The 24,348-nt window shown below is 37.0% G+C and overlaps 1 protein-coding gene across 1 annotated transcript in view; it reads right to left on the bottom strand.

Annotated features, from left to right (window-relative positions):
- Nucleotides 1-23,010, bottom strand: part of LOC149545561 (RNA recognition motif (RRM)-containing protein) — a 64,306-nt gene extending 41,296 nt beyond the window's left edge. Inside the window, exons 1-2 of the mRNA XM_089790715.1 lie at nt 22,558-23,010; nt 3,214-3,323 (exon numbers count right to left, since the gene is read on the bottom strand). Coding sequence (XP_089646841.1) covers nt 3,214-3,323; nt 22,558-22,730 — 283 coding nt within the window. The 5' untranslated portion in view covers nt 22,731-23,010. The remainder of the gene's footprint in view (nt 1-3,213; nt 3,324-22,557) is intronic.
- Between the last annotated feature and the right edge of the window lie 1,338 nt (nt 23,011-24,348).

Raw genomic sequence — 24,348 nt, forward strand, 5'->3', positions numbered from 1 at the left:
CTTACACCACAGTGTAGTGTCATACATGAGTTCACGTAAGTGTGATTACCCAATACATATTGTTGTTGCCAAAGCTTGTGGGTTGAGCCGTGAACATTCATCAGTTTACTCTGAGTTCTTGGTGCCGGGTTTTATTGTGATTTCCATATTCTCCAGATCAATTTCGGAAAGCAGGTCATGCTTTGTGAATCCCTTTGGAATTATTGTGCCTTATCTTTCCTATATGTGCCAATTTTATCAGCTCTGCTATTAAGTTTCACTTCCTGTCTGCAAATACAGAGCCAAACACATTTGGATCCATGATGATCTCATTTTGTTTCACCAATATACTCTGCTTGTGTGATATTGTGTTGCATACCTTTAATATATTTGTTCTGAATCAAAGAGCACCATACAAGGGCATAGTCGATATGTCCTTGAGATGGAAGACTATCTCTCTTATGTGGTAAAAACAGAACTTAAAACTTACTGTCTTGTGATGCCATATGCCGATAAAGTCAAGATGTATGGTAAAGGAATAAGACATCATGAAATCCTGAGATTAGTATAAATTCCTCCAAGTATTAAGGACTATCATGGTCGAGCTAAGGGAGGAAAAAGTAGGAAAATCCTACAATGAAAGAAGGAAATAAAATCAGTACAAACACATGAAAAACAAATATAGAAAAAGCTCATGGTAATCTTCTTGTATTTTCTTGTTGTCAAGTCAAGCGGTGGGTTATCGGGCACACATAAGATGCCCATCTGAAATCATTGGCCAAGGTAGCTAATGGTGTTTGCCACCATGATCACCAGAGGTTAGGATGCTAGCAATCGTAAGATAGGCTGATTGGAATGTGTCCACAGTCTTGAGAATTGACTAGTTGACACTTTTCACCAGGATGCTAAGTGGCCGGATGAGGGTGTCCCAAGCCAACTCCCAAGGTAGAGAGGGCTTTTCTCATTGGAGATTGTGAGGGGATACTAAAGGTCCGCGATTAGGAGGTCACGCCCATGGCAATGGTTCTCGTCTCTTCCAGATTCCAAGGCTTGAACAACTCTGTGTCATCAACGTTAGACATTGTGTAAGGAATACTAAGGGTCTGCGGTTGGGAGGTTACACCCATGGCAATGCTTCTCGTCTCTTCCAGATTCCAAGGCTTGCACAACTCTGTGTCATCAACTGCTTTTACTTTGGTAATCCTTTTAAGTTTCATTTGTATTTCCTTGCTAAAATTTGTTATTATCCTTAGAATACTTCTTATTGGAAATGGTAGTTAATAACTGAATGTCAAGGAAGCTAGTAGTTAAATGTCTGTTATTTTCTCTTTATATGCAAATCTTGAATATAACTGGATCGCATTTCCTTTTCATGTGAAGTAGTTGAATAACTGAATAATTGTATCTCTTTTCCTTCGTTTAAGAATAAGATCTGTTATTTTAATTTAAGAATTACTTAGTTTCTGAATTTTTAGTATGTTACACCCTCCTTGGGCTAGTAGAGTTATGTAAAAGAGTTTCCCGCTCTTGTTGAGTGGCTCAAACTATTTGCAGTTTGATCATGAGTCCCACATATTCTGCTTAAACAGATTTATTTCTGAGTTGAGGTTCAAGGGTGTGTCAGAATTGCAAGGTAAAATTGGAATACTACCATATCCATATCCCAGAGAAACTTACAATATGAAACCCATTGGTTCCAAATTCCAACAGATGATGATTTCAAAACCACCAATCTAATGAGAGGGCCAATTTAGTCCCAACTCAATGCGTGAGAAGATGAAGCAAACAGTTCAATGATTTCTGTTTTAATTTCCATTTTGGAGCCTTCCAATGTGCAAGGACCATCGAATAACCATTTAATTGAAGGACATGACGAATCTAACTAAACCATCAAAGATTTTTGGAAAATGATTCCATCTTCCAGGTACAAAGCAAAATACACAGAGAATGAGATTCTGTAAAGAGAAGGTAATTTTAGGCAGAGCACACTGCTCATGATGTTACAAGTATTCTATCTTCCAGATGCAAAGCAAAATACACAGTATAAAATGTCCATACAAAGGAAGTAGTTCTAGGCAGAGCACATTGCTCATGGCATTGCAAGTATTTGACACTTGAGAGAAATAAGAAGCTAGAAAATGCAACTAGTAAGATATTCACACTCATGATTGTCTGTATATTCCAAGGAAAGCTAGAATATGTGCATTTGCCACTTCAAACCAATTTTGCTCACCTTGGGGTTTACAAGTTAAAGTCTTGTTTCTCTATGGCATGTTTTGCTTCTGTTCATGCCCGTTCAATCATCCTTCCACTTTGAATGCACACTCTAACAACACTTACAAGGAATTCCACTATCATTTAAATTTAAAATTCAAGTAGCATAGGTCAAGTAAAATTAAGTTCAACTGTTAATTCACACAAGCATAACATTGAAGAAAAGTAAAACTCAATATTGTCTTTAAGATTGTTGAGTCTTCCTTTGATGATCTTTATCCCAGCTGAGTAGCTTTACCACTTTCTCAGTATCCCCTAAAATATCTAGTCTTCTACTTCCTCTTTCAACCTAGCAGCAAAATTCTAGGATTGTCTGTGTTTACCTACTGAACCCCATTTCCATTTTGCAAGATTCTTTACTCTTTCAAAAGATGGTTATGCTTTTGAATCTTAATGGTTAATTCTGCCATGAGAATTAGGTGTTAGTAAAGTTCTTACAAGTACTGCATTTTGTCTTTACCAATGCCTGCCCCACAAAATCAAGCATTGACGTTTTTTCCAGTTATATTGTAACCAGTGTATTTTAGTCAAATGGGCATATCCTTTGTCCAAATGGCAACTGTGCAATATTCAATGGGCAATGATTGCCTCAGCATGACTGCAACCATAATAACTAGACCCATAAACAACAGAACACCTCATGGAGGCTGCCGCGCATTGAAAAACGGACTTGTATAGGGGACTGTTTGTGAGATAGTGAAGTCAGGCAGTCCAGAATCAAGAGAACATGCCATGAAGGTTGCAAGATATTGAGAACTAGGGTATATAGAAAAGTGTGAGACAAATGAAGCATTGAAAAATCAGGTAAAATAGAAAGCATGGGGAAAAGTGCAACCTCATACTAGAATATTCAAAATCCCAACAGGACTGATCCAAGTCAGCAACAAAAAACAGTATAGAAAAAATTAAGTTTCTAACTACTCAAAAAATTCTAGTATTAAAGAAGTGAAAATCACCAACCTACGGCAAGGGTAGTGCTCCTCTGGTCTGCATATGCCAAGAAGGCAAAGCCTTTTGATTTTCCTGTACCTTTGTCTCTCACAAGGTTGACATCTACTATTTCCCCATACCTGCAAAATGTCAATAAAGTCAATTTCTGCACTGCAAATCTATCTTCCTTGAAAAGCTATGCCTAAAAGTTGCAAAATGTCAATAAAGTCAATTTCTGCACTGCAAATCTATCTTCCTTGAAAAGCTATGCCTAAAAGTTATATGCACTAGTTCTTCAATATTCTAACAAAAATTCTAGTACTAGGGTTTGCAAAGAAACCCATACAACAGTTATGGTATGGTGACAAGAAAGGGCACTAAAAGCAGCATTAGGGAGATTTAAATCCCTATCTCCCACTGCAATATGTAAGCCCATAATTCCATGGAACATAGAACAAAGCTGGGTTGTGAATACAAGCAACAATGATCCAAGTTCAAAAATCTCAAGCATGTGATCCATTTTAACCATAAGGAGCACACCTAGCCACATTAGCAGCATGATCGAAGTTCAAAACCCCAACAGCAATGGAGTTGCTCATAATTCATAGGTATACAGTGATGGAACATAAAAATTTTGAGTTAGTTTGTGTGCACAGGTTGTATGTTCGTATATATCCAGAACAGATTGAACTAATGATAGCAGTTCCAGATTTTATAGGAAGAGTTCAAGCACACAGCATATACCATAAATGTATACCTGACTTTTCGATCTTTGTCAAAACAATTCCTGCAAGAGCAAATGGTAACAAAGTAGTACAATGATGATTGTAACAAACTTTTGAGGATGATGGGGCACTTTTGAGGATGATGGGGCTCCTGTGATTGAGGCTCCTTCTGAAGCTGAGGCAGAGTGTGTATCATTATGTAGATGTGGTGAAAAGGTTTCCATTTTAGCAGGGATCTTGGCCTATCTGGATCATGATGCCCTTCACTATAAGAAGAATGGATTTAATGATTTCAACACATTTTACATGCAGGCAGCTTCTGGGACAAAAGGAGGTTCTAGTGGGTCATCAGTAATTGATTGTCAGGAACAGACCATTGCATTAAATGCTGGAAGCAAATCATCAAGTTCATCTGCATCTTTCCTTCCACTGGAGAGAGTGATAAAATACTGGATCAACATCCAAGCCATAAGGGTATCAGTTTTTGGCATTGAAGTGCTTCTCAATGTAACATACACATTATGACTTGGAGAAAACATTTTAAATCTTAAAGGCATTGTCAGGATACCAAGCTACATATGGATGAGCTGTTCAACTATAAAAGATAATTAGCATTTTCCATACTCAGTATCGTTTAGCTAACACATCTTGGTCTCTTCATATGTGATCTTGCAATTTTGTTTAGACTTCACAAAATTGATGTGGAAAGGATGGAAATATCACAATTCAGGTTTCAATTGGGTACATGATAATCAAGTTGGAAATTCAGTTAAACAGATTCAGCATTTAAGAAAACATCCCATTCAGCAATTTGAAGATGTTCAGATGTCTTTTATATGTTGAGAGAGTTGTAGAGTAAGAAACAAACCACTGTAAAAGAAAAAGAAATGGGAATCAATCAAGGAACTGGACCTGGCTTTGACACAGGTTGCAGTGACTATACCGGTTGACATAATACCGGGGCCAAATGATCCTGTAGTTTTTTCTCTGCCACAGCACTTGCTGAAATTCTGTCACATTCTGTCTCATAATCTTCAGTTTTAAAAGATGGAATCATAGATTGTCCAAGCAAGAGAAATTATCAGCCTTGGGCTTCTTTATGTCCGTTCAGAAGCTAACCCAGTTGTTCTAAAAGGGGAATAGATAAAACATTGCGAGGGCTTCTTGAAGACCTGAAGAGGGAAGTCACTAGAGAGCATGAACCTTTTTGAATCATGTTCCAGCAATCCAGATCTTCATTCATTTAGTTTCTACACCCATGCATCTGATGTTACTCTTATTTATGTTTCATGGAAATTTGTTCATTATGGTAAAGTTTATAGCCATCACTGAAGTGTTCGTTCTCCATGATTATAAACAAATGATATGATATGATAGATTTTAATGACGTCCACGAGACTAAAGTAGTCTATGGGACCCATGCAATCGCCCTCCCGAGTCAGGAGCCAAACTAGTCAGTTGCAAAGTTTTGGTTAACTTGTCTCTTCTTCTCTGAATTTTGATAATCAACTCCGCTGTTCTCTTCACTTGATCTTCCTCAAATAAATAGTTGAAGTCCTTGTTCTGCAAAATTTTTGTATAATCAGATCTGATGTCGTTGTAAGCCAAGCATTCCATGACAAAGTGTTGCTCTGTCTCCACTGTTCCCATATTGCAAAATAAACATGTTCTGTCTGCCCACTCTTCCTTTGGAACTTGCCATCTACCAGTTTCACATCGCAGCTGATGTGAACTAGTTCTAATTTGTGCCATCAACATTTTTGCTTTCCAGTTAATAGGTGCCCTTATATAGGCCTTTTCATCATGACTAGAAGTGGGATTAAATTCTTTAATGTAATAAGATTTTTTCCTCCCTATGTGTCTTGTCCACAGAATATTGCGAAATTTTTCATTGACAAACTTTTTTATTTCTTTAATGTTATCCGGGCAAGCTTGGATGTTGATATCCCATTTTTGCATCCATTTGTCATTTTGTTTCATCCATGTGCTTTTCCGCCTCACAAGTTTTTCCTCTATTACCAACTTGGGCCAACGATGTGTTTCTAGACCTTGGGTTTTCTTTAAATAGCTTAGCATTCGGGTCAATGCGACGGCTTCTAATGGAAAGGAACCCACCTCCGCCAAAAGGATTTCATACGGAACTGTGGTCTTGACTTTAAGATTGCATGTGATAAAGTGTTTTTGAATTCTTTCTACTTGCCGCCATTTCTGTTTGGACATACTACCGCCCCACACTTCACATCTGTATAGAATAACCGGAGTGACCAGCAAACCAAACAGAGTTTTCATGGTCGTCCAATCCCATAATTCTGCGTTCCTGCACTTGTTTTGTAAAGAGTATAACGCCTTCCAGCCCCCTTGGATTCTTTTCGATCTACAAGTATCCCAGTTGAGTTTGTTATGAAAATCGATGCCCAAGTATTTGTACTCTTCCACAATCTCAAGGGGGCTATTTTCAAACAGAAACTTGTCTTGTATGCCCCTATTCTTCTTTAGTGAGAAGATCATAATTTTGGTTTTGCTAGTGTTAACTTGCATTCCTACATCATGGCAAAAAAATTCTAGTGCTTTCAAGTGCTCTTTCAAACCTTTAGCTGTTCTAGCAAGAATTATGAGATCATCTGCATATAAGAGCAATCTTATCACGAAGTGGGCCAGCTGCACCCCCTCACCATTGGTCTTGTTTATCCACTCTTCTAACTTGTCAATATAAAGCCCGAATAGTGTGGAAGAAAGCGGACACCCTTGCTTAACCCCGATGTTGCTATCAAAATCTTCTGATAACCCTTCTATCGTTCTGATTTTAGCTTTGACCTGCTCATATAATCTGTAAACCGTTGACGTAAGTTCTTTAGGGACATCCAGCTCTACCATTCTATCCCATAGTTTATTATGTGGCACTGTGTCGAAAGCTTTTTTAAAGTCCACGAAACAACAAAAAGCCTCGTTCCCCGGAGTGTCCCAAACTTTCTCTATCAAATGCCTGAGAGTGATGCCGTGATCTATAGTAGAGTGTTTTGGTCTAAAGCCTGCTTGCCCTTTTGCACGTTTGCCTTCTGTTTCAGCCCAGTTGCTGATTTTTTGTTCTACCAAACTACCAAATAACTTGCCAAATAGTGGATTGATCATGATGGTTCGGTAATTAGAAGGATTGTTTATATCTCCACTTTTGTGGAGTGGGATCACCACACTTGTAGTCGATTTTACAGGGAAACCCTCTCTATTGACACTGTTGAAAATCTTAGTGATGTGTGGTGTGAGGATTTCAGCACCCCATTTTAAGTATTCCGCTTGTAGCCCATCTATATCTTGCGCTTTACCAACAGCTAACCTTCTGATGCCTTGAATAATATCATTTTCACTGAATAACTCCCCTGTAGTCTCTGTTTCCATGATACTATGCTCTCTTAGATCACATTCGTAGAGAGTCTTGGCATATTCCAGCCATTTGGTTCCTGTTATGTTATTCACTATCTGAGTTTTTCTCTGCTGAAGCTCTTTCCAAAATTTCCTGGGGTTGTTTTTACCAAGATTAATCAACTCTATTCTTCTCTTGTTCACATACTCTTCTTTCTTCTTTTTAATCAGTTGATTATACTCTTTTCTACTTTCTTTGTTCATGTTCTTTTTCCAATTCCTTTTTGCCATTTTGCACTCCTCATCAAACCAAGGATTGGCCGGAAAAGTGTTCTTGGCTTCTTTTGTGGCCCTAGATCTTTTACACTCCTCCAATGCTTTAATGATAGTAAGAACAAGATTATCCTTGTCCATGAAATGTTGTTTTTCAGACTCTAGATGGTTTCCTGGAACCCTAGACAGCCGCAAAAGAGAGTCTTGAAAAGTATCATGGTTTTCTTGTGTCATTAAAACTTTGCCAGTCGGAATCATCTTCCTCTTCTGTAAAAGTTTTGGGACAATATGTTGATCTTTGAAGTGAGTAGTCACCCTTATCAAGATGGGGTTATGATCAGATTTTAACTCCATGGGGCAATCTTCTATGTCAAAGTTAATTATCTTTGCGACATAGTCTTGCGAGCATATAACATAATCAACAACACTTTGTCCATTGTGTCTTTTGCATGTGATGCCTCCTGATTTAGGCCACTTTTCCATACCATTGCATATAACCATGTTGTATAGGCAGCATAAGCCTAGTAATTCAGCACCAAAATGATTAATCTTTCCCATGCTATCCTATGAAGATCTTTCCCATTTTTGTGTCCCTTCTTCTTCGAGCCAAACTGGATCTCTGCTTTCATTGTAACTCTCCTTAAGATTGAGAGTTTGGTTGTTTGCTGTTCTAGCATTGAAATCCCCTATTAACATTATTTCCCCTAAAGAGCTAAAGGCTGTTATGTCTTTTTTTAGCGCAACAAACGGATCTTCTCGATCCAACCTATGTTTTTTATATATTTTTGAGCCTTTTGGAGCGAAGTAACATATAGCCACCCTTGTAGAAATCTGATTCTCTATTATTTTTATCCAAATATACTGCTTGTTTACATCTTCTTTCTCTAAGTTTACAAATCTGCTCCAAGTTTCTTTTATTAGAACGGTGATGCCTCCATGCCCCTTACCATTATCTATCTTTTCATTCCACAGTGATACCTTCTTATATCCTTCAAAATCTGGAACTCTACATCCATCATGCTCATGAGTCTCGGTAAGCATAATGATGTCATTATCTTTAGCTATCGGCCCTAACCCAGGTCCTCTTCTCCAAGGATAACCTCTACAGTTCCAGCTAACTATAGTTAAATGTTCTTGGGTGGGCCCGAGTTCCTATTTATTGCGTGTGATTTTGTCGCTGATTTGGGCTTTGCCATCTTGTAACCACGCCCACTTGCCTTTTCCTCTTGCTGTTTTCACTTTTTCCCATTCCTTCCTCCTTTCTTCTTGTTGAGTTACGGTGAGATCATCATCAAGATATATGCGTGTGCCTCTAAGAAACTTCCTCTTGCTGAAAATGTTATTTTTATCTCCTATATTCTTCATTGTCACTCTAACATGTCTATCTTTGCCTCCTCTAATCCATTTTCCGATTCTTTGAGCTTGTATGGTTGTTCCATGCCAATCTAATTGGTCTTTAAAGAAGTCTTTAACTAAATCCGTTGTTTTCTCCTGTTCTCCATAGTCTCGTAGCCCTTTGACAACGATATTTGTTGCTTTCTCATTTCTTTCTTTTTCCTCTCTAATCTGTCTCCGAACTTGTTTTTCTATGTTGTCAATAGGAGTGTTTGCTAGCCCCTTTACTATGTTGGCCCATGATCTAACTTCTTCAATCTGTTCTCTAAGTTGATTCTCTTTTATTTCCATATTGGCCATGGCATCTTGTATATTTTTCATTTGCGAGTTTTTGTCTGCTTCTGTAGCCTCTCCTTCTCCCATAGTACTTGCTGCTGTCCTCTTTTCCCCTACTTCTTTCTTCAACAATATTAATTCATACTCTCCTTTTTCCATATTAAATTGCAATTTTTGAATTTGTTCTCTAAGTGACTTGACCTCCGTTGCCAGCTTCCAGTTATCTTCAGTAACTCTTTTCATTGTGATACTTTCTATTTGGTTCCTCTCCTCAAGTGCCCACACCCTTTCCTTCATAGCTACTAAATCATTCACAAAAATGTCTGGATACCACGTCATAGGTGTCCTTGTGGGGCTGTAATTATTCGGTAGCCCATCCTCCACCATGTCTATCACCTGAGAATTATCTGGCTTCCCTTTACCGTTAATATCTCTGATATTATCAAACTGCTTAATTGTTTTAGAGATTTCAGTCGGCCTCAGACTTTGTTCTCCCTCCCTTGTGCTGTCTGGGGTTTGTGGAATCGATTTCGGAAGTAAAGCTGCTAACTTCCCTCTTTTTGCATTTTTAAACTTTCGTATCTTTCTCCGCCTAATTATTCTTTTATATTGTTTGGCATTCACATAGATGTAGTTGCCTCCTGTGAGTGGTCCGTTGGCTTGTGATAAGCTCAAAGTGTTTGTGGGTAAATTACCATTTGTCCCTCCAAGATTGAATGAACTCGTGTGTCCGGCTGAGGGTTCTGGAATAATGAGGAAGCTCCCTTGATTCCACTTGATGATGCTACTGTGCATTAAACTATCTCCGTATGTCAGGACCAAGCCACTATTGCCAGAGATGTCGTGTTTCGTAGCTTCTTTCAAACTAGTTTGTTGTTCTGCTGTTACGGGTGCCCTGACTATTTGATTCTCTGCCACCCTGTTACTATCAGATCCTGTGTTATGTAAGGTGGACCCATTGAGTTCTGACTGTTCCTGACTGAACAAAGAAGCAAAAGGAGAAACCCAGATTCAAGGGATTCAAAATGCTGAGATGTAGTTGATACATGGGATTCTATATTGTTCGACCAAAGGCATGAAGGAATGCAAAGCAAAAAGTACAGGATTGAGTGGGCTGAATGAGCAGATTCATCGCGCAATGCCAAAAAGTAAATGTAACGCAAATCAGATGAATGCCCCTAAGGATACTTTTGGACTGAAGAAGAAACCATGATTTACTGCATAATAAAGACTCAAAGCATGAAAGTAATCTGCATAGGCGTATGAACAATATAAAGCAGAAGCAAAATGGCACTCTTGTTCACATTTCCAGAATACTGAATGATCACAGTTTCTGACATTGATTTGTAACTGGATTCTCGTCAAACCTTTTCAAGTTTAAGTGATGAAATGTAGATGCCACTGCACAGCGGAGTCTTTGGTGCCCAGATCGCTTAGGAAGGACTTATTATTTGTAATTGGTGTCTCACGATATGTGTTGTTTGATTGCAGGTCTGTGCGCTGCGTATTATGGGCAACAGCAGGTTTTCATGGAAGCGTCTCCACCATTCATCCTTTTCCTGCGATGAAATTTTCAGGTTTGAAGATTGCGACTGGAACAAATTGCCAGCAGCTTCAGTTTGATCGCAACCCTTTAAAACACGATGAAGGCTTCCTTGTGTATAAGGAACGTCATAGTTCTGGTCACATGCGAAGGGTTTTGAGTCATGAGCAGAATGTATATGCCATCTGTGCAGATAATGGTGAAAATGCCCATATAATGTCAAGCAATTCAGAACGCAATGTAAATATCAACGGCTGAGACAAGCGTTGGAGCAATATTCAGCATGGATGAAAGGAAAATCGCGCTACGGATGTTGCAGCCACTTGGGAAGTTTGAACGCAAATTCCATGAACTGGTGGAATACAGAGTCGTGGATTACCGTTAATGAATGATGAATGATATAGTGCGCAAGAAATAATTAAGCTACCAAGTATGCCTTGATATAACTATAATCAATATTATATTTTAAACCTTGGTTAGTTTTTTTGGTTATGAAGAGACATGTTTGAAAAAACAACTGATGCCTTTCAAACGTATATAAATATATGTAAAGTAAAGTAAAAAGGGGACATCATTTTTATCATTGCTTTTAAAAGAGACAGTTATTATCTATGATCGGGATACAGTTTAAAATATATACAGAGGCTTGTATTGTAAAAAAACTTTTGTTGGCATCATTGAATATTCTATATCTCTCTAAAGGAAAAATTGAGAATTTGAACAAAGCCAAGGAGACAGAGATTTTTGAGCTTCAAATCTGGATACTGTGAGGATTGATTTGTATTGAATTGAACATCAGAAGGCTGAATGTCTTTGGTACAGTCTGTTCTACAACCAAACCAGTAAGAGATTTTATTTGTCATAGAGTTGAATTGTATATATTCTCGTCCTTTATGGTTTGTTTATTTATTTGTCTATAATTTATTAATTTGATAAGAGCATTAAATTGTTTAAGGCCGTTCAAATTCGATTAATGCAAATAATACAGGAAATCATTTCTTTACTATTATTTGTATCTATTGTGTCCATATAATGGTTAAAACATAACAGACTAATTTGAATACGCTGAAACATAACAATTTGTGGCATCAAATTAATTGAAATTTTAGCAAATATTATAATATTAATACTGTAAAGTTGTATGTAAGAAATGTATGTTGACTCTATTACCCAACTAGAATCTGACACTGGTCACAACCGTGCTTTTAAATTTTGAATCCAACGCTGGCATTTTCTCATTTTGTTTATTTTTATTTTATTTTCATTTTTTCTTCTTTGAGAGTTTAATTTCACTTTGTAATTCATTTTATTTCTTATTTCAGCAAAATACAACTTTAATAAGCAGCCCAAATTTGAAGTTATTAATCACAAATATAGAAGTTTTCTTTAACACTTGCCAGTTGAAGGAATTTGTTTTGCAATCCGCTATGATACATCTTGCATCCGAGTTTTGAATTGGGTAAATAGGCCCTGGTCCAACGGAACTTAAAGCGCAGAGGTTTTATTCCTGTTACATTGGCCAAAATCAGTTAGATACCCAGCATCGAGCAGGCAAGACTCGTAGGTTTCTAACCAATGATTTTGATAACCAACACACAGTATGAGTTCCAGAGAAACCAAAGATGGGTTGTAATCTTGGCAAGACAAATATGGGGTGTATTCTAGATGATCCATACTCAAAAGATTTAAGGAATGTGATGGCACATAACTTCATCCGACGTTTTCCAAACAAAAAGGTTCTCAAGGACAAAAACTTGTGAGTTCCCACAGAAGAAGAAACCATAATTTTAAAGAGTTAGCAGACAGATGAAGCATAAACCCTAGTTATAAAGAGTTTGAGATCCATATAAGTAAAAAACCCTTAATAATAAGGGCTTGCAGATCAATGGCCATGCAGCCACATTTGTGGGACACTAGGAAACAAAAAGAAAATAAATTTAGCAAAATTAAAACTTGACAAAGCCCATAAAAATCATTTGCTCATTTAGATAATGTGTTGCTAATTAAGTATTTTTGAGGCTATGTCTCTCCTGTCTATGTGAATTGATATTTTAATTCTAGAGAGTAAATTTGTGACAGTGGTTCATTAGCTGAGCATTTTAGGTATAGGTTGTTAATTAGCTCAGCATTTTAAAGCTATGTCTTACCTATATATATGTATTTTAGTTTTATAATTTTAATTTAGACCGGTGATATTTCAGAAACAGCGAAAATGGAATTTAATAGTAGAAAATAATTTTGGGAAAGGATGGCGCAGAAATAGGACATACAAAGATAAGTCCAATATTTAGTCCAGAATGTCTGTTCCAAACTGGATGATGAGCATTACATTGCATTTGATCTGCTGTTAACAATACTGCAATTCTTCTAAACAGTGTTACCAGACTTAGGATTTGGCCAACCATGACAAGTTGGTTTCTTACTCCGTGTCAACAAAAAAGCTATAGAAGATCAACACTTTGTCCCCTCACCATCCCCAAATTTATGCCATTTCTCCCCTCGCCTTTGGGACTCATCCCCACATAATGAAATTCCATTGAACTATAATATGAAGAGAAGAGCAACCCCATAGAGGCATACAACAGTGTTTGAAAAACATTACAAAACTTATTTTTGATGGATCAAGAAGTTGTTCCCCTACAGCACAGAAATTAGAGACATACTTATCTTTGAGCCCCATGTTTGAAGAAGAAGTCATCAAGTTCATACCTTGCATCTTGAAGGTGTAGCTGACAAGTTGAATGTCCCAATTTTCGAGTTCTCTTATAGTGCGGTTGGCACTAACCTTCTGGGTGTGTGTCAGTTTGATTAGAGGGATAGTTTTGTGTTACATGTAATCTCAAATGGTCTAGAGGAATTATATGAAGCTTTGAAATATTATTTATATCTTTCAGTGTGGTCTCCGAGCTACTTTGAGGGAGCATCATTTTAAGTATGTCACCAATTGGGTCCAATCATCATCATCCATCACTGACATCTCTTGCGCGGTCAAGTTTAATCTGATACATTTTGAAAATCGTTGTTAATTGAGTGTAATATTGTGTTATATGTAACTAACCTCGTATTAATTAAAAAAACTTATTGAGCACATCAATATTATAGCTTGCTAGAAAGAGCGGGCAAAGTTTTTAATGTTAACACCCTACACAGTGAATTTAAGTACCAAAAATAATTTGAAAATAAAATAAATCACTTTTCGAAGTTGAAAATCGTTGTTAATTGAGTGTAATATTGTGTTATATGTAACTAACCTCGTTTTAATTAAAAAAACTTATTGAGCACATCAATATTATAGCTTGCTAGAAAGAGCGGGCAAAGTTTTTAATGTTAACACCCTACACAGTGAATTTAAGTACCAAAAATAATTTGAAAATAAAATAAATCACTTTTCGAAGTTATTGGGGTTATAAGGCTTATGACAGTGAAAAGGTGATTTTATAAAGGAGTTTTCCAGAAAGTTCTTGAAAAGGCTTATTAAAAGGGAATTGAGAGCTCATTTGCTATTGTGCAGATTATTCTATCTTTTAGATTGAAACCCTTGTGGTTCTGGAGTTTAAACTTGGTTCATCTCGGCCTCTGGAGGACAAAAACCCTCTTGAAAGATCAAATTCAAGGTTTCAAATTTGCAATGTCTTCTTCAAAGAATACTCCACAGATCTGTATAGGCCAATAAATGAAGGTATTATGTTTTAAAATGATAATATGTAAATGAAAACCAAGGGAACTGATTCATGATATGGTAGCAATAATCCCTGTTGAAAAGGATAATGATCTCCAAGTCTGATAGGTAGTATATGAAGCAATGAAAAGAGAATAAAGTGTTGTTTGCAGACCTGTTAGGACAGTGGTTGGGTATGCAGAGAAGTATATGATGTGTTGCCTTGTGAATAACCATAAAAATAATTGAGATATGAATACACCTCACAGACCCTATGAATATCAAGGAATAGTCGATGGTTTAAAAAATGCAGTAGCAACCTTATGATGGTACAAATGAATAACTATGATAAACCTGAGACTCACCATAAATGACAGTGGCAAGACACTAGTAAAGACAATATAGGAGGTTGTCAAACATGACAATATTAAATATCTTCGACAGCACCAAGCAACATGAAACACAGCGAATAGATCAGTCATCATTGTCAAGCACAATCATAATTGAAAGCTCGACCATCACAAACGTAGCCTCTAAACACTAAGCATATAAAAGTCATAAGGCATCATATTAAGAACTTTCTCATGTCCCCTTCTCAGCGCTAGTGTTTTGGGCGCTAGTTTAATCTATCTCCACATCGGCATAGATTAACAACATTAACTAACAGGATGCCTCCCAGTCACAATGGGAGTTTAATTTTATTCACTTCAGAACTTTATTAAAGTGTGTGGAATTAAGTCTCATTTTATGTTACAAAGTTATTTACTTTATAAAGTGGCTTTAAGTGACTACAGGATGAAAATGATATTTTTATCCCACATTCCTTGCTCCTTGTGTTTTCCCTCACTTCGAAGTTATAAAAGGAGATGCTTGTTTTGGGATTAGACACATAAGAATTTATGAATAGAAATATTGCGAGTTCTGGTTGCTTTAATGTGACTGGTTTGAGACTGTGAGGACGAAACCCCTCAAGTCTGGTGATTTTAAGGGGGTTGGACGTCATCCCAATCTTCCTTCATTCAGTATTGCATTGGTATTGGGCAGAAATCGGCAACCTGGAGTAAGTGCATTTGTTTATTTATGAAGTCAATGTTTGAGTTGGTCTACGGTAAAGAAAAATGCCAAGTTTGCTGTACAGGTGAACAGAATAGGAGAACACCAACAGAGAGAGACTGAGAACTACGTTCTGAAAGTCTATAAACTATCTTAGTCTGTATACCCCTTTTTATGTAGGCAGAGCTCCCAAGGAAATAATACCTACAAGCATACTACGCAGGGAATATATGTTGGCAGTGAGACACGTAACATCCTCAAAGGTGAAGCATAGAGTTTAGCCACAGCCGGAAATCCAACTGGAAGTGCAGTCTGCATGAAGGGGGTGGTCTGACGGGGTGGCACCAGTTGGGTGTTGGAACAGAGGCCTGGTAATAACCGCTGGCAGTCGGGGTAGTGTCGGCAAGCAAAAACCACCACACTTGGGCCCAGCTGCATCTTCCATTTCCCACAGCTCAAATGGACATGAGCACAGTCGGCATTTTGGATGGAAGTCGGGCACCTTAACAGACCAAAATCTGTGAACCAACACAGGCACCCGGAGATACATCTGCAACTACACGGGTCTGTTCCCAGCCACCATTCTGTTTTTACATATTGCAACGTGGTTGGTTAAATTTGCTAACTGTTGTTCATAGCACTCGTATGGACTTATTTATGTTTGGTTATGAATGAGATACTTAATGTTGCCAAGCTCGTATTCTCAGAATGATTGTGTTTGAGTTGGGTTAGCTGTTATTATATTTCATAATCTTGCTTCAGTAAACAGTGAATTATACTGGTATAACTAATTCAGTTGTTGAGAAATTGAGTTCTTTTTATAAACTGTTATCAAAATACATCAAGGTAGTTTGGGATTTTAATGCTCAGAATCAGTAAAACATCCGTACAGTGGTATTAAGAATGTCTCAGAAGGTCTGAGAACTGTTTGACAAAATTACATCTCAGCTATTCAGTCACCTGTAGATAAAAAAATTGCTTTCAGAATATCACAAACTTCCATAGAGAATAGAAGATATGATTCAAGAACATAACAATGCCACTAAAATCTATAGGTATATGCCAAAGGATAGGAAGGATGGATATGTGAGAAGGCAAATGCTTAAACACCATGAAGTTATAGTGTAAGATCTTTTGATGAGCATGGTAAGTTTTCCTACAACTGGTCATTGAATGTGAAGAAAATATGTTAAAAAAGTTGCCAAACAGAGATAATGACCATTCACAATATATTCATTACAAACAATAGCAAGGCACTAGCCATAGGATAATAGTCATGAAATCATTTAGGGACCAGTCTATAAGAACAGTGCTGTCCCCCATGGCACACCTGTGGGAAGAGGACATGGGTCTTATTCAAGAGTTATTTTACAATTCAATGGTCCAACAGGACAACCATCAATCGCCAATCCAATTAGAGTTTAAAATGGACTCAAAACATACTTAAGTTTATAGCAGAAACAATACATCCTTTACTCACTCATCAAAAAATAATTGATTATATTAGAACTCGATACAAACTGCAACAGGGCTTCTCTCCACAAAGGACAGCCAATCTCAGAAGAGTGAAAAGCTTATCAGCCCAATTTAGCAATAGCATAGTATGCAGTTACTATGGAGCTTTTAATTTTAAAATATATATATATAAAAATGTCAACCCAGAAAAGAGAACTCATTAGTCCTTAACAATTTTAAACAAAGCTTAAAGGAATCACTGAGAAATAAAAACAGAGAAAAAAAATGAATACCATGGAGTCTGACAGTTCCCGATTCACAAGTTGAAATAACAACAAACAAAATGGGTCACCAAACTCAAAGCATTCTTCCACAAACGATAGATGAGACAATAAATTCTACAAATTTACACACATTTAACCTAATTATGATTGCAAATTGACTCCAAATGGGGGTTTCATACTTGATCAAATCTAATTTGTTCATGTTGCAGTCTGGTTTTCTCATGTTTGCTATTCCCTCAATCTGATTTTCAGTTTTCTCCCAATAATTGACCTTCGAACTATGCCAAGTTGCCTTCCTATCACCCTAAGACATTATGATATGTTGGGATTATGGTCTTGTCTTACTTACAGAATTATGATATGTTGAATCTATATTCATTGATCACTAGCTAATTCAAAGCTGAAGGTTGTGCTGATTGATCAGTAGCTACTGGATGTCATTGTGTTATCTTTAGTCATGTATGCAATCGCAAACTTGGAATGTGCCATTTTTAATGTCTTTTACTTGGTGGAAGATTTATTATTGATACATGCCATTTTGATGTCCTTATTCTGGCAGTTATTATGAGCCGTTTTGGCGTCATTCATTTTTGGCGGAGCTACTAGAAGTCTCTTCGTTATTATGGTCGGTTCTCAAGATTACTGTGGATGCATCGGTTCAACTTCATTTTGTAACCATTCTTCTTTGTTTATCTTTGAAAGGTCTATTGGCATGAAAGAAATTGTGGAGGTTTATTAGAGGCATCCTTATTGTTAAAAACAGGCAACGAGAATTAAGAATGCAGAATTTTTTATTCTCTGCTCAATTGTTTTGGTACAATATTGAAGCTGTACTTTATGATTAGAGACGATCTCAGTCTTGGGTGCAGAGTTCTTCAATCGTACTGATTGCTTTGTGCGTCTATCCTGTATCATGATTTCAGAGATATTGTTCTTCGTGTTCAGGTTGCTTGGCATCATCATAAGCAGCAGACATTGTTGCTTGTATTGTAATCTTATGCAGTAAATCTCTGCTTAAAGTATAATAACTGATCTAATCTTCTTTTGATCAGACTGTGTGAAAGACGCTAAAATATAAGAGCATTGTAATTGTTCTTTTGAAATAAAGTGCACAAATTTGGTGGGCTGGATTGTTTCCCTCTACGAGGAGGGTTTTTCATGGATAATTATTTTTGTTCTGTTTACTTTTAAGCTCATAAAATTCTGGTTACAATTTTAACACAACCTAGTGTTGGGATTTTTCATTTGCAAGTAAGCAACCCAATTCCTCAAGTCAGCATCTTCAGCTTAGAGGGTGGAGGAGGACTATACAAAATATAACATTTAAGTATAAGAAATTCTTGTACTTTAAGTTATATTTTATATAAATATCGTCAGGATGTTTGAGATAGGTTTCAACTTCATAAAAGTTATAACAAAGATTCTAGACTTGGGGAGCTTTCAAAAACTTCCAGACTCCACCAAATTTAAAGATTCAGCACACCTTCAGCATTGTTATCTCCCACAACCTTTCCCAACTTTCTAAGGTCAAATTGAGCCTAGAACAAGGAATTTTTATTTCATCACAAATCACTTATTAGTTTCAACTCCGTATCCCTAACAGACTTAGCCCAATTTTCACTCACATCTTAGACAGACTTGACTTCCCAGCAGGCCTAAATTGCCCAAACTCCTCTTGGACTTGGAGACTTGAAAATTGCTACCAACACCACCAAAGACCACTACTACTACTAGAGCAAAAAAGAGGGGGTCCCCATACGCAATGGGACAATGGTGTGAAGACCTCACAATAGTAAGGTCGCTTATGATCTAGAACTCCATAACATCTATTGTGTGTCATGACTCAAGAAGGCCCTAAAACAGCAGTTTTCTCGTTCATTAGAGCTACCCTGACTTGATGTTCAAAAAAAATTGAATTTGGAGCCAAAGGAAATTCTGCATGTAAAAAAACCAAAGTTGAGAAACAGAATTATTTCACAATTTGGCAATACAAACAAATCCTCCACTTGAGGACACTGCATGGGAAGTCATTTCAGTTTAAAATTGATTGAGGGCAAGCAATTCAGAGGAGGGTGGATTATAATGTCCCCCATTGCTATGTTGGCCAGCACTTATTTAAAGGCATTTTTCAACACTACATTATTTAATATATATTAAATAAAAGTATAAATAAATAAATTATTTTAAAAGCTTGATTTTAATTTTAGACTATGGTGCCTACGTGAGGCAACCCAATTTGTAAGGGAAAAAAATTAAGATATTCTGCTAGTCAGTCTATGGTGGATCCTTGCACCTTGCATAATCAGGTGTAACATTTGTTTTGCTACTAGGCGATTACATGGAAAATCTGACTTGAGTTTTGGGAGAATTCCTGAGTATGCGACCTAAAGATGAAACCCTCAGTTCCCTGTAACATTAGGATGCAAAACCCTAGCTTTCACTCGTCAAATTTTCCTATAAACAGATCAATTTTAATACTATTTCCAGATCTGATCTGAAACACCGAGGATAAGTTTGACCTACAGGTGGCTGCCAAAGTTGCTGTTTCATTGCTGGAAGTTGCTAGGCAGAGTTACATAAAGCTGTTGGAGTAAATTTATTCCAGATCGTGCATCTTTACCTGGAGGCTGAATAGCCACTTTTGCAGCAGTGAGCCTTCTTTTTTAAGGCAGACTTCCAGCATATTGGACTGCAATCTGCAGCAATATTCCTGCAGGCAAGGTGCAGGAACACCTAGGTTTTTAGCTTATCCCTACTCAAATTTTGGCTTCTAAATGGTCTTAGCCAAACCATTGAAGAATAAGGACTTAGACTAGGCCATTGAGGTGTGTCTAAGTAGGCTAGGTAGGGTTGCTAAGGGTTGTTAAGGTGTTGGAGGTAATTGGATTCAATTAGGACCTAGTTGAGCAAAAAGGGCTCAGGAGGACAAACTTGGTCAAAGGGGTTGACCAGAACCAAAAATGGATGGAATTATGTAAAATGTCCTTACTCAATCCTAAGGGATCAAACTGGACACATTTGGGGTCCTAGGGAGGATTGGAAAGCAAAAAGGAAAAAGTTTCTCATGACAACTTTTCATTTTCGCAAAGTCATCATGACAACTTCGACAACTTTTGTGCTACTCTGCAATAGTCGTTGTTGGGTAGTTTTTACAACTACCACATGTGGAGGAGGCCTATATAAGGTCATGCCACACCCAAGCCAAGGGTTGGCATTCATATTGTATGGAGGCATAAGGGATTCTTAAGCAATTTCTGAGCATTTTTACCACAGTAGGGTTGAAGAGTTGTTCTTTCGAGTTTTAATGGATTGAACTAGTTGGTTTCTCAGTGTGGATAGTTAGACTATGTTGTTTACTTGTTGAATACATCAGCAATTTAGTAATTTGAATCGTTTTGATGAGGGTTACAAAATTAGTTTGCTTTGGTCTGTTTGCTGGTCTGTACAGAGTTAACTGTGGCCAGTGGTTGAAATCTCATGGCCACTTGGAATCAAGTAGAGCATTGTATATGTGTTGTAAATATGCATTTTTGGCTTTGTAGGAGTTGGATGGCTAATTTCCCCACCAAGCCCTAGGCGAGCCCTGGTGTGCTCAGCCCACAAGGTAATTTGGTGTTTGCAAGAGCAAAAGAATGGAGAAGGTGGATTGGTTTGTGCCAATCAGTTCATGATTTGTGTGGCCCATAGGGTGAGGGAACCCAGGACTGAATGTGGGTGAGAGTTGAGTCCATTTGATCAGTTCAAGGCACTAAAAGCCAAAATTGACTACAGCAAACCCTTAAACCCTTAAAAGTAGGGTCTTTTTGCATAGGGATGTACGGACAAGTTGAAAGCTCCAGATCAGATGAATCTTGGAGTTCTCCCAAAAGGGTATCAGGATACCTAGTTAGTTTATGGGCTTGTTAGTCAAATTCTCTATTTGGAGGCCTAATTGGGGGCAAAAAGGCTACAAGGCCTAATGAACAAAATAAGGAGATCGATTATGAAGGGGAGCATATGAACACCAAGGAAACCCTAAAAGCCTTGGATGGAACAAGTTTAGAAGGCTTGAATGCTCAGCTGGTCGGGGAGACACTTGGAAACAAGAAGAGTGGAGCTGAACACCTAGGGAGAATGGGTGAGTTTGTAAGATGAGTATTATGAATGATTGGTGAGAATCCAAGAGTAAGAGGGATAGGAGAGTGATTGTCCCTTGGTTTAGGGTGAGGAAAATAAGCCCTAAGAAGCTAGGAGAGAGAGAGACAGCCTAATGTGGACATAAAGGGAAGAGTGTTTTTGGGTCTTGGTGTTGGATTCTCACAGGCCCCATTTCGTGCTGCTGTCAATGTGTCCTGTGTGCAGCATTATACCCTCATATTCAATCAGTTGTGGGTAAGACCAATCACTGTAATTTCAAAGCACGTATTAAGTTTTGTCAAAAGAGCATTATTGCCCATTAAGAAATTAAAAACAACTGCTAAGTTGATATTATTGTTGTGAATCAAAAATTGCTTGAAAGGAAAGTTCTGAAAGTGGATAAACAGATCAGTAAACCCTGGGGATCATTTCAATAGATAGTTACAAAAACAGGCTGCAGAATTTTTATTGACAATAACATTCTAAAAGTGGCACAGGAAAGAAGCAGACATACAGGAGAAATTTTAGGGGCATATGGCATGCCTGGGAAGGATATTTCTATTTTACTAAACTCCTTTTACGGGAGTTTGTATTTTTACTATTTTAGTAAATGCTATTTTTAGGATCGGAGAATTAACTCTCTATTTAGTTGATAAACTTTGATAAGATATCAAAGTTGAGGTTTTTCAACGCTGTATTTTCAGAGAAAAAAATTGCAAAAAGAGAAAGCAAAAACACTCTGATTGTGTAGCATCAAAATGCTGTCCTTTTTGCGTTCTCAATTCTGGATGTTGCTAAAGACATCCATTTCATTTAGATATGCTTCACTAAATTCTCTGAAAGTTGAGTGGCCCAAGAAATTGTCTATATCACGTGGAAAAAAATCTGAAACTTAAAGAAATTGCATTTTGGTGGGACAAAGCTACCTAGTTTCACAGAAATTGTAGTCTCATGGAAGAAAGAATCCCTAATTTTGAAGCATTTGCAGCTCTATACGAGAAAACCCTGATTTCCGAGAATGTGACGTTTGATAAGAGAAAACAACCCTAATTTCAAAAGAATTTGCAGCTCCACGGTATTTCAACCCTGATTTCGTAGAGCTTTCAGTTTCACTGCAGCAAGAAATTCCAATTTTCAAGAGTTTGTGGTGACAATTATTATATTTTCTATTGCCAGGGAGCCAAGTAGCAATTAATATAGTTCAGATGTAAGAAAAAAACAAGGTGGAAAGAAACTTACTGGGCGAATACCGCAAGTAGGTCGCCTTCAGTTAGCTCATATGAGATACCACCAACAAAGACATAAGCAGACTCTTTGTATTTGGCGTGCCACGAAGCGTCCTCTGATATCCCCGCAGCAGCTTCCCTCGCAGTTATTTTCTGCAAGTTCTTAACTTGTGTTAGTGGATTCATAATTTCTTCTTTACCAGATTTTCCAATAAGCCGCAGGAGGCCAGATACGAGGAGAGTCCAGTGAAAGATCAGAAGAGGTAAAGTCTTTTGGTTGGAAACTAGCGATGGCACTTTAGTGTGCGCCGAATAGATGTGAAAAATATTTTACGCAATACTTTAAACTCTGAATGAAGAAGTGACCCAAGAAAAAACAACAGAGCTAGGTAGACTGGAATATAGAGAGATTGAAGAGATAGGAAATAGAGAGGTTTTGAAAAAGGTTAGTTAAAAATATAAATGTAGAGAAAGACATGAAGAATTATACATTTATACTTGGTCTAAGAATCTAACCAGCAGTTGTGCATTTTTGTATGTGCAATGAGAAGCCGATAGATGTGATATGTTTTTGTAAGGAATAGTGGAACATGAAAATAGTTTTGTGAACTACATAAGGAGTCTCTCCAAACTATGGGAAATGGTATAACAAGATAATCTACGAAACATAAATATCAAAGAGCATCACATAGTTTGTTAATGTCCATGGTTCGTGTGAAGCAGTTAAATATACAAATAAATCACATGTAGTCATTGTTAAGTAATGTAAATAAATTCAAAATTGTTAGACAATTACTTAAATATGAAGATAACCAAGTCCATATTAATGGTAGATCTTGTAGATTTGAGATTGTTGAGTTTGTGATTCATGAAAGCATTTAATATAATTTGAGCAAGCTATGAAAATGAATTACAAATTAGTTTGTATGATGTTGTAATCACAGTTAATCGAAATTGTAATCATTAAATAGATGTTTTTTAAATAATATTTTTGATGAAAACATTTGGCAAACATTGGAACATTCGACAACTTCTCATATGTATTTGGAAAGAAAAAATAAAATTTGTCAAATTTGTAAATTCAAAATAGAAGCCACTATGGATGAAATTCTATAGTTTGGTTACTTGATGTATTCTAAATCAAGTGCAAATAAGTTGACCTGCTTTGAGTAACCTACAAATAAAATGGAAAATTGTTAATATGTATGTATTTTTGAGTAGTAAAATTCATTATTTTATGCTTGTAATTCTATTCATACCAAATTAATAATATAAGATACGTAACAAATATTGAAGTGGATGTTGTTGAATTTGGCACATTAAATTTATGTGAAACACCTTCAAATGTTATGATTGTGAAGTAGCGGGTACTTACTCATCAAGACGTACATGCTTGGTTGACAAACCATTAGCCATAGTGAGGTAAGGATTCAATCTGTATTATTTTCCTACAGTTTGTTTATAAACTTAGTTAGTAATATTGAAGTAAAATCTATGATTATATTGCTTATTTAAAAGTACGAGTAATATTTAATGAAAAAATGGAGGTGGGATTGTGTGTTTACCTCTGTTCCTTTATTGATTGGTTTGTGTGGGTAGAGAGTTTGATGGTAGTAGTTGTAGATGTCCTCCTCCTTTTTTCCTAGCAGATGTATAAGAATTATTTTCCATCTTGCAGTATCTTTCAAAAGGAAAAGGTGGGTTAATTTGAAAGTTGTTCAAACTTTTGACCCTTGATATTGCTATAAATGTCAAACCTTGTCTTTCTCTTTTTTTTTATGTTAATTGTTGCTTTATTTAGTGT

This window comes from Cupressus sempervirens, chromosome 7 (genome assembly GCF_028749045.1).
Source record: "Cupressus sempervirens isolate cs-2001-9-10 chromosome 7, ASM2874904v1, whole genome shotgun sequence".
NCBI lineage: Eukaryota > Viridiplantae > Streptophyta > Pinopsida > Cupressales > Cupressaceae > Cupressus > Cupressus sempervirens.